Source organism: Condylura cristata, unplaced genomic scaffold, assembly GCF_000260355.1.
Source record: "Condylura cristata isolate star-nosed mole 26May11 unplaced genomic scaffold, ConCri1.0 scaffold00011, whole genome shotgun sequence".
NCBI lineage: Eukaryota > Metazoa > Chordata > Mammalia > Eulipotyphla > Talpidae > Condylura > Condylura cristata.
Genome location: NW_004567112.1, coordinates 10569168 through 10580666, shown reverse-complemented (window position 1 = coordinate 10580666; position 11499 = coordinate 10569168). Strand labels below are relative to the sequence as shown.

Here is an 11499-nt window from a genome sequence, read left to right as displayed (position 1 = left end):
AAAAAAAAATGTGCAAAATGATGTACAAATAAACTTTAAAAAAAAAATTACAAAAAAAAAATGTCATCTGAGTTAAGGGGAAGCAGATGAGGTGAGCAGGAAGGTCTTTTTGAACAGAAATACTCACAGTTAAGCTATACTGATGACAATCTTCTCTTACTGGCCACTCCAGTCCGTCTCCTTCAGGGACCCCTGACCATGTAAATACCTGTTTGAAGTTCTTCCATTTACTGCCCATATCATAAGGAAAAACAAAGACTTCATCTAGTTGATAATACTGAATTCGATCTTTGGCCTGCAGGTAACAAAGACAGATGTTGGCAGCTGCCCCTCCCTTCAGTGGACTTTAACAACACACTACTGACAAGGTCCATTCCTTAAGTTTGTGTCATTCACAGAAATGCCTCCTCCTTGTTGCAATGTTCACAGCAGAGTCAGAGGCATCACACAGAGAGACTTGTGTCATCAGCCTGCTATGAGATCTGCCAGAAAAATGCCTGAACAGATAACAGGTCTCAAAAGTGTTTATAAAAGGAGCCTAGTGACTTTATTCAGGTAAAAGAAATAAGTTGCAAGCCGCCACTGGTTTAAGAGAAAAACAATCCAGGTGTGAAGAAGAGATGTTGCCAAGCAGACAGTTGAGAGAAAGCGGCTTACTGAAAAAGGAGGGGGCTGGAGATGGGTGCACTAGGGTGCAGCAGCTTTCTCCTGAGTGTTAACGGCACCTGTGGTAACCGCCAGGATAGACGGGGCAGTGAAATCATCACTTTAAGAAGATCACCGTTCTTTAAAAGCTAATAGGAAAGTGCAGGAGTTCTTTCTACTTTTTGTAGCCCCGCCCCCCACATGAATACTCATTATTTAAGCATTTACACGTACACATTATACATACAGATATTTATGAATAGCATAAATGGCCTTAAAATTGTTAGCTTTAACTTGATCTGACTTAGAATTTCTTAAGTTACACTGACACCTAGTGGTATAAACAATAATATTCTTGCAATAATAAAACCCAGTTGATTGTTATTTTCATATCTGGTAATTTCAACACACTTCCTACAAACTTAACGTGATCATTTATTTAAGTTTTTACTCACCATAGAGCACTAGTTTTAAAATAACTTCCAGATTTAGCATGGCACTCTAAAGAGCCTTGCTCATTAGTGAAAAACAATGTAAAGACATTATGCTAGAAATGAGACCTCAAACGACTTTATTATCAGGAGGCAGTATTGTAAGTAAAGTTTTTTGCAGTTAATTATAATATTGGCATTTATTAAATTTAAAAAAACTGCCAGGCTTTACCATGTGTAAATCTCCTGAACTGTACAAATCTGTTGCCGTCCAGATACTAAAGGATAATTTCTTTTCCTTTTTTTATACAAATGAAAGATTCAGAGTCTTCCAAATGGATTAAGGGTCTCAGGGATAAGAGAAGTTTACAGGAATGAGTGCAGTATGGGCTTTGCCTAAGAGAAGCACTCAATGAAGTTGGGGGGAAGGGGTCCTCTCAATACACTGTTGAAAGGAGGCAGAGGTGTGCAGGGATGCCAAGGTAAACAGGAATAAGAGTCCTTAATCAAGTCTAGAGGAAATGACACCCAAAGTCTTGAAGGGTAAGAAATCAGGCAGGAAAGAGGTGTAGGGGATCACCATATGCAAAGATAAGAAAACTATGGGCAGTTTGTTTCAGTAGGTAATAAGTATAACATGGAGCAAGGACAGGTAAGAAATGCACAGATAAGAGGAAGACAAGGAAGGTCTTAGCTGAGCTAAGGACCTTGGACTTGAGAGCATGCTTTGCAGAACTCTGAGTCTGCAAGAAATTATATCTTGGGGTTCAATGAAATCAAACATCTTTCATAAGTTTTTTTTGTCTTTTTCACTGCATTGACATATACAATGGGGCGAGGGAGAGTGAAGGGGCAGGTAAAATTATGGCAACACCAAACTATTAGTAATTATTAATTCTTTGCCACTACACAGTCATAGTGCAAAATCAAACCTCAAACAAAACAATACCAGTTCATCATGAGATGTTCATCATCAATGTTCTTGATGAAGCAATGAAAATATTTCATTTTTATTAAATCAGGTAGATGTCTCTTTAATATTCTTAGAGACAAAATGCATGTCAACATTCTTATCACAAGGAAAACACTTGTTGGATTTGTGAGCTAGTTTTTCACTTAACACTATTTTTACTTGAAAGAATGAATAATGTAGCAGACAAACTAAGATTATTCAGACTTCAGTTTTTGGCACACATTTTCTCAAAAATAAAGTCAGACTGTCATTTCAATGTAAATAACAGAGTACTTGTTGCCAGTGGGAGAAAAAAAAAATCGAGGCTTTCAAGTAAAAATTAGATTTTGGAAATTTTGAATCCACCATTATGAACTTGACAGCTTTCCAATATTTAAAGGTTCTTCTCATAAAACTGGCAGTTACAAATGAATACAATTTTTAGGTATTTTATATAATGAACATGTCAGTAGTTGGAACATTTGTAGAACCTTGTAAGTCGATACTTTAAAAGTGACCAAAACCTGAGGTTATTAAAAGCATGTATGGGTAAAAGACCAGTTCGAAAGTCTAGATGGACTGATGACTAAACCTGAAAGGATACAAAAAGTTTCCTGAGAGAATTTTAGGTCTCACGTGCAACTAACCTTTCAGGAACCACCAGCTGCCATGTTTTAATGTAGTTTCCAAAAACGCCCAGTCACTTTTAAAAGGTCAATTAAAATACTCTTTGCGGCCCTCCCTGGTGGCACAGCGGGTTGAAGCACAGCACTAAGAAGCTTAAGCCACTTCCGCATGAGTTCGATTCCCGCCTGCCCTGGAGGTGACCACATGGCGCGGTAGACCTCTCCTGACCCGCCAGCTGCTCCCCTCAGCAGTGTACTTCCTGAATCTGCCTGTTCTGCTCCCCGCTCTGTCTCTGATGAATCCTCTCACCCTCCACATCTCTGGCCTGTACCCCAGTTCTGTATGAATAAATAAATCATTAAAAAAAAAACTCTTTGCTACCTACTTATCTGTGTGAAGATGGATATTCTTCAAAGCAAAATATCAACAGATTGAATGCAGAAGTAGGTGTGAGAATCCAAATGTTTGCTGTTAAGTCAGATATTAAAGAGATTGTAAAAATATAAAACACTGACTTTTATTTTGGAAAATATTGCTTTTCAAAAAATTTGTTACTTTACTAACATAGAATGTGTTCGCTACTGTTAATTTTTTTTTTTAAAGATTTATTTATTTATGGATACAGAACTGGGTACAGGTCAGAGGTTCAGGGACGGTGAAAGGATTCACCACACACCCAGAGGGGAGCAGAACAGGCAGATAGATGAAGCACACTGCTGAGGGGCGCAGCGGGCGGGTCAGGAGGGGTCTGCCACGCGATGTGGTCACCTCCAGGGCAGGCGGGGATCGGACTCATGCGGAAGTGGCTTTAGCTTCTTAGTGCAGTGCTTTAACCCACTGTGCCACCAGGGAGGGCCCCCACTACTGTTATTTTTAAATGAAGGAATGTTATCTCAAAAGCCTTGTCAGTCAGATGGCAATATCAGTAGATGTTATACATGTTATCAGAAGTACTTCAGTGTCCCTAACAATTTTTGTGTATTTTTTTTAAGGCCAACGAGTTGGAGAGCTGCTGCTATAAATTAAAGCCAGGCAGCTATGCTTGTCTAAGAGAGGGGTGTGACAAGATCCACAAAAACTTTTATTTGTGTTTAACTCGAATTATTTGCTAACACTTTAAAATAAAAGCATGTGTCAAAGGAACCCAGAGCTCTTTCTTTTCAGAAGATAAATGTTCTCACAATCTGGAAGAGGGTTCCCTATCTGACAGCTCAGGGTCCTGGCTGGCTCCATGTAGGTACAACCCTATCTGACGGATGTCTAAGCACTAAGGAAATGTGCAGGGACCTTGCTAGGATGGACGTCCCCTTCCAAATGGACTGGTGAACGAGGATGTGCGGGTTAGGTCTCATCGCAACTCTCTGTGTATGACGAGTAAATTTCTGTGGGAGTTACATGAAGCAAAACATGAATCAAAATCATTCCTATACTCATCCTTTCTATGGTAGGTAAGTGACCTCAGGAAGCCATTTGCCAGCCATGTTTTCACTTTTAGGTATTTATTAGTTAATCTGGTCTAATGACTAATCATTTTATCGATATTGAGGAAACAAATTATAAAATTTACCTTCTCTTCAATCCATGATTCAATAGAAGTTTTGTTTCTGAGAATTATGTTCATCTGGAAATTAAGTGATAGAAAAATTTTATAATATGACTTTGGTTCCTTTAAGCTTATCTTTACACTAACCCTATTGCTCCATCCCACAGATGAAGATAAAATGACAATGGAGGTCAAGTAAGACTAAAACCATTGTTCTTAACACTGCACTACAAAACCTCTTCATAATAAATCATAATAAAATCTGAATCTAGTTTAGTAAGCATTCATATTTTAAGTATATTCTTGTGACCAAGGTTTTCAGATATTAATAAAATATCGTATTTTGCCGTTAAAATATTGCTATTTTTAATGAATCTTATATTTATGACTACTCTTTTGCAAGTAATAATGAATCATTTCAGTCAACTTAGATATTCTGCTTGCTTAAACCACAGTATTTTAGTATATTTCTAATATGATTTTTAATTATAGGCATCGGGGGAAAATTCAAAGAATTTGATCCCAAGCTGGCAGAAACATTTAGTGTAATAACCAAAGTGAGCTGATGTTAAAACCAAGAGTTCAAAACAGGGTTGGGTGATGCTTCAGGCCCTCATAGGAAGTAGCCTAATTCTATGAGTTCTGCTTCTCGAAGTCTGGCTGTCCCTTCAGAGGTTTGTAACACAGGAAAGACAGTCCTGGACTAGGAGTCGTTGTCATATCCCAAGGGCCTCACACAATACCCCACCCACATCTGGCCTTTAAAGAGGGGCTCAGTCCTCACCCTGCGTATTCTCGGAGCACTCTGCCCGGGACTCAGTGATAGACACATGACCCTCTATCAGGCAACAGTTGACTGCGGATTGTGCATTCTCAGAGGCCACAGCCCTCTTCATAAATGTAGCCTCAGAGTAATGCATCAAATCATAGGCACTAAATGCCATCTACATCAACCAGTTGTTGTGGAAAGTAAATGAGATCATGAAAAATCCCTAGACAGGGTCTTGCACAAAGGCACTCGATACATGTCAGCTATATTGTTATGATTAAACATGTGTTATCACAAAACAACAATGTTACACTTTCTGTATAAGCAAATGGATGATTTTGGGTACATCTCTTTATCTTTCAGTGACTCAATTATTCACCTGAAAGGAAGAGAAAATAATGTTCCTTTTCAACCTCTTTTGGGATTGATGTGAAGATCAAAGAAACTGTAAGTGAGAGGAGAGTTTTCTTAATTTAGTGCCATCTAGCTCTCAGGCAACATTTTAGAAATTACATCAATTACCTAAAAGTTCTGGCAAAGTTACTTGAAAATTATCTAAGCCAGAGGAGATTAACTAGATGGAACAAGTAACAATAACTTTTATTTCATGTGAACACTTAAATGCAGCCCTTATCACGTCCTCATTACAATTAGCCCCAATGATCTGACAACATTAGGCTGAAGACAAGCGGAACAGAGGAACTTACCTGGATAAAAAACAACATTCCAACTGCTATTGTTGTTCCTAATGCTAATCCCAAGGCAAACAAGGTGGCAGCAAATGCAGCTAATCCAAAGGGAATAACTGGAAGACGGTCTCTCCGGGCAGCGCTCATGTCAATCTTTACTGTGTTCCACCCAAAGGAGAGCTACAAAAACGACAGCACACACTCAACTACTTGGTCGTTGTAAGTGGCCGGCACCTACTGCAACACTCCTACAACCTGGTAAGAAGGTCGGCGCGGGACAACTTGACACCATGGCCAGAGCAGTTAGAGCTGTTCCCAGAGCGCGGACTGTTCTGCGCCACATCACTTAGTGATTCTCCACTGTCACGTATGGTTTGATAGTGTTTCCTTAGAAAGGGTTAGGCAGACTCCACAAACAATCTGCGTGACGACACCAGACTCCACTCTAAATGAAGTGTGTCTCCCTGATCCTTGCTTTGCCACATTTACAGGAGGATATTTCCAGGGCTATGTTTACAGCAATCTTCCACAGCAACAAAAGAGCATGGCGTCAGTTGTGTCTTCCCTCACAGGCCACATCCAGAGTTAAAAACTGGCAAAATGCAAGACAAGTATGGCCTACAATATTTTAAAATATATATTCCACTAGGTGACACCATTTAAAAATTAGATTTCGTATTTTAAAAATTCATTATTTTTCTCAAAAAAAAAAAAACCCACCAAAAACAGAAGATTAGCACCACAAACTGGTTGAAGTTGAATGTGCTCGTCCACTCTGTGAAGGACGTGTCTTCCCCAGTTGCACTGCCCCATCAGGCCTGTGTCCTTCATTTACTTTCTGGGTTTGCTGAGGGACTTGACTTTGTGAGGCCTCGGACTTGAGCTCATGACCACTTGCCCATGAGTCACTCACCTCCTGCTGGATATCTTGGACCACTGCTCCTCCACAAGTCACCCTCCAGGGCGTTGGAGTTAGAAACAAACACCAGAGTAACTAGCCACACCATGAGGTTAAAACAGAAAGCACCGGTGCTACCTCTCCCAGGTACTTTGTTTTTCTAACTATTCTTAGCACAGCTGCCAAGTTTGAAAGCCATTAGATTATATACACAGTACTAAAATAATTATTGACTTCAACTAGAGCACATATGGTGAGTTACCAAACAAAACAATCCATCAGCATCTGAAAAAATAAATTTCAATGCTTTCGTAAAAAGAATCCCTAACAAGGCAAGGCAAAATTTCCTGTCTCCCTCCTAAATCATAGCCACTATATTCAAAAAGGGGCTTCTCACATAACCTTGGTAACAACCACTTAGCGCGGCATGAATGACTTTATAACAAACACCCTCACTTACCCGATTATACAGCTGGGTGTACATAGTCATAACAAAAATGAAGGCGGCATGAACACAGCCCAGCGGTGCTAACAGGAGGAACAGTGTAAAGGAAGCATGGTTTTGGTAGCCACAACAGTTGTTGATCCAGGGACAGTGATGGTCCATCTTCATCACACACCTAGCAAGAAAAAAAAATGTACAGAAAACATGCAGACTTTGGTCTTCAAATGATCAAGCAAAAAGAAGCAGGCATGTCTGAGTCACTGGGGAGTTACATTTCATGAACAGAAAAGCGGATGCCTATGAGCTTTTAAGCAACTCTGAACAGGACTTCTTTAAATTCACAGGCAGGGTCTGTAACAGCTCCCGAGGAAAAGATATCTGCTATGAATTAAATTTAAGGTTGTTTCAAGAAGTCAGGAGGCCACTGAGAGGTTCACTGGAGAGAAATGAGCATAGCTCCTGGTTTACCTTTGCTCTGAAATGCAGCGACCGATATGGAGAACGAGACTCAACAGTCACTTATATCTCTCCACGGGGGTTGATGGGACCTGCCAGATGCCTGTAACTTCCCTCCTTCCTGTGCTCATCTTTAGAAGTAGAATCCCTAGGCTAAGTAAGCTAATTTTGGAATACAGAGTATAATAAGCAAAGTCTCATGGTACTTCCTTTTAGTGTTGCTAGAAGAAAACCTCCTGGCTTCATAGTACACTTACTCACCATCAGTGGTTCCCCTAAACCTCACCATTACCACTGTGCTTGTTAATCAGTGGATAGAATTGTTAATTTAAAAAAGTTCTTAAGTTAACACTTTTTATAGCAATTTATTTTCCTTCCCATTAAGTTTCTAATTTGATATTAGGCACCTGGATTCAATTATTATATTTGTACAAACTGTAAAGAACAGTCAACTAAATAAGGAACAAAGTAGGTCTCCTTTGTAATTTAAACCCAGACAGCTCTAAAGTTAGCTGAAATGACAGTTTAAAAAGCACCATTAATCCTGACCTATGAGACAACTTGAAGGTGTAATTTTTTACACTCTTCTTTCTTGGCAGGGAATGAAGCTAAGTCAATATTTTTCTACAAAATTCTCCCTTCACTTAAAAGAAAGAATGAGTGCCAATTATATAGGACATGACAGACACTTAAATATTTTGAAATTATCTTTAATAAAACTAGGAGTGGCATAGTAGATATAACCACAAAAACCAGTAATCAGGCGGTTCCACCCCCGACACAGAGCAAAGACACGCAGTACCTGTTACACTTCCTGCAGTGATGCGACCGTGGCGCCTTATACGCTTGGCAGACTTTACAAAACTGGAGGTACATGCTATCCTGAGAGTTTTCCTTGACAGCAAAATAGAAACAAAATAATCAGATATCTGAACATAAATAATGATGATTCCAGCCTATGAGCAGATGTTGTGACTGTTTTGAGTAACAGGAAGGACGGAATCCTAATTTGAATTCCAGCCCCTTTCCTTGGGCTACGCTTTTTAAATAATGAATTTCTGGTAACAGCAGTGTCAGTTCCCAAGTGTCCAGAGGTCACCTTTAATTTCTCTTCTCCAGGCTCTACCCAGATTCAGTATGAGCAAGGATTCGTTGATTCTACTAAGATCCAGCATCTTGACATAATGGGCAGAGTACAGAGGAAAGGCACCTGAGGAACGGGCAAGTATCTCAGGGCTGAGCCTCCGAATCCCGCTCCTCCAGAGCCATCTGACCTCTTAGCTAGTCTTCTTCACTGTAGTTTCTAATTCAAACTACATATCACAGAATAGTATTTTTATGACACAAGGGTGAGATTTCTGCTTGAAAACCTCTAATTATTCCCCATGATTTCACAATTTCTCATGTATTTGAGGCTTCTGTGATCTGTCTTTTAGGCTTATCTGCAGGATCACATCTTCTTTTCCAGTCAAACCAGGCTGTCCACTGTGTCACAACTCCATCTCCCACCATTCCCTCACCCTGAAATGCCCTCTTCCCCACTTCCTGCATACACCCCCCAGCCCATTCCTTAGGTCTTCATCTGAAAAGGCTTAGTTCCTTCCAACTTCATCATCACCCACTCATCATTCCACGCTCCAGTTTATTTTCATAAATGCCTTTGGTTCTCTCCTCAGTGGTAGACTTTTCAGAGTATGGATGGTGTCTTACCCATCTCTGTACCCACTTCAACTACTGTGCTCCTGTTTATCCAACTTGAACATGCCTGAGAATAATTGTTTGATGCTCTACTTTCCAATGCTATGGTGTGGCTGCTTGGCTTCAAAGCTTTATGATTTAAACCAGCAGTTTCTAAAGAGTTTTTCTCACGTGTGAAGGCTGTTAATGTATTACATGAAAAAAGTTCCTAATGCCAAACCACATTGTGAAATTCTAAGAGCGGTGTATGACATGCTGTTTCTGAAACCCATAAACCATGGACTTTCCCCCTGTTTGTCTCTTCTTTTAAGTACAAGACAAATATTCAATGAAATTGCTTTAGGAAATGTTACCCTAGATCACTGTCTTCAGACAGGTTTGAAATAAATTCTTTGACCTTCAGAGGATCAACTATGAGAAAAATATACTTAGTTTCTACCCAGGCAAAAAGCCTGTTTGTTGGCAGAGTAGGCAAAAACTTAATATAGGGTCATCATTAGAGTCATCGTAGTAAAGAATCTTTTTCTTACCGGTTTCCATCCCAGAGGGACAAAGCCAGGACCAACAAACATGGCATTGAAGTAATTATAAAGAATCATGACAGTCCAATTTATCAACATGATGAAATTCACACTTCCTCCAGTTGTATGTAAGGGCCAATACCATACCACAGAGTCAATCATGGCCATGGTCGAGCATATTGCTATAACGCCAAGAGCGATAATGGGACCCCAGTGACACAGTCTCTTTAATTCTTGGAGATTTTCAAACTTGATAATTGAGCAGAAGGTACCCATTTTGGTGAGGAAGAATGTCTTCCTATTTTTAAAGAATTATAGATTTCCTTTTCCTGTGCACATATTTCCATGTGCCCCAAGTCCACGTGTGCTCCTTAGCTGTCATGCCTTCAAGCTGCCGGATGTTAATGCAGATTATGCCATTTTCAGCGTTACGCACGCACAGCTCTTTATGATAACTAGGAGAATCCAGTCTTTTAGTGTGAAACTCAATCTAAAGAAAACAAAATGAGAAAGTTCACTAAAGCACTTCATTATCCTACATTTGTTAATAGTAGTAATTACCTAAGCAAAGCAACCTCACAAGTGCATTACTTTGGGTGTTCAGTCCAATGCCAAAGAGAACTCTTTTTATCTTATTCAAAATTGGATTCAAGCCTGAATGATTGTAAAAGTACATGCGAGTCTAAAATAGTCGTTATTCATTTGTTCCCAACTTGTGGAAGACTTGACTGTTCAATGTTCAGTGAATGATTTGAGGAGAAAGACTTTCAGGTCGGGAAGCAAGACCTGAGGATTAATCTAACACGGCTTCCTTCTTTGTAGGGGAAAATAACAACAACAAAAAACTGGAGACCAAGGTCACAAGTAAGAACTGAACCCATAATAAACCAAGAACCCAGACTCACTTTACAGGGTTCTAAGCTGAGTCTCCAATGAAGTCTTGAATACCAGACATGGTCTAGATCACCTGGCTGCGGTTGCTCCCCAAACACCAACATCAGGTCTTTTGGGGCAAAGGTAAAGGTGCCTGCGTGAAAGCAATGAAAGGAGAAGACAAAGAGGCGAGAAGAAGAGTGTGAAATCACGACTGAAGGCGCCGCATGAGAATGAACATGAATGAGAACGTCTGCTGAGGGCTGAGGGGCTGGAAGGAGCGGAAAAAAGAGGAAGTGCCTGCAGCAGCCAGGCAGGAAGAAAGCAGAGCCGCAAAGGCACAGATCTGTAGAGAGCTACTTCGGCCTGGTCTGGAGCGAGTCGCGGGGCAGAGGCTCTGAACTAATAGGACCCAGAATGCACAGGCAACTGATGCCTCTGCCTGGTGCCTCAGTTTCCAACCCGTGTCTCAGCGCCAAGGGCTTGGAATCCTCACTTGGAATCCTGGCAAGCGTTGCTGATCTCAACACTTTGGCGATTCTGGCATCTTTCGCGTGCGGCGAAAACCGCCCAGATCGTGGTTACACCTCCTGCCTCGACTCCCACCTCAGTTTGGTCCCGGGAGCCCGCTCCTCAGCCATCGCATTTCCGGGGCGGCCTGGGCTCACCCGGAACAGGTTTTCGTCTCCTCGGATCGCTCGGTCAAAAGTAGCTCACTACAGCAAGCAGAAGGTGCTGGTTGCAAGAGGCTGGAGTGCACGACCCGCCACAACCCGCTCGCCTCTCCGCCGGCGCCCAGGCAGCTGCTCCCCCGCCCAGGTTCCTGCGCAGTCTCCAGCACAGCCACTTCCGGAAGGTTCGCTGCTTCACGCTTCCCCCGGGAAGCAAGTTCCGTGACCCGTGCTTTGGGACGCTGGAGACGCTTTCCAGAACGTAAAGGAGCAAAAACATA

The 11499-nt window shown here is 41.1% G+C and overlaps 1 protein-coding gene across 4 annotated transcripts in view; it reads right to left on the bottom strand.

Annotated features, from left to right (window-relative positions):
- The window catches only part of ZDHHC6 (zinc finger, DHHC-type containing 6), a 15249-nt gene extending 3860 nt beyond the window's left edge, over positions 1-11389 (bottom strand). The window contains exons 1-7 of one of the 4 annotated variants that reach the window (XM_012723713.1): positions 11044-11389; positions 9684-10164; positions 8258-8349; positions 7015-7174; positions 5675-5836; positions 4223-4276; positions 128-295 (exon numbers count right to left, since the gene is read on the bottom strand). In XM_012723713.1, the coding sequence (XP_012579167.1) occupies positions 128-295; positions 4223-4276; positions 5675-5836; positions 7015-7174; positions 8258-8349; positions 9684-9950 (903 nt within the window). In that variant the 5' untranslated portion in view covers positions 9951-10164; positions 11044-11389. Of the gene's footprint in view, positions 1-127; positions 296-4222; positions 4277-5674; positions 5837-7014; positions 7175-8257; positions 8350-9683; positions 10165-10579; positions 11019-11043 lie in introns of those variants that run through there. The other 3 variants (XM_004680435.2, XM_012723714.1, XM_012723715.1) reach the window with 3 other exon arrangements.
- Between the last annotated feature and the right edge of the window lie 110 nt (positions 11390-11499).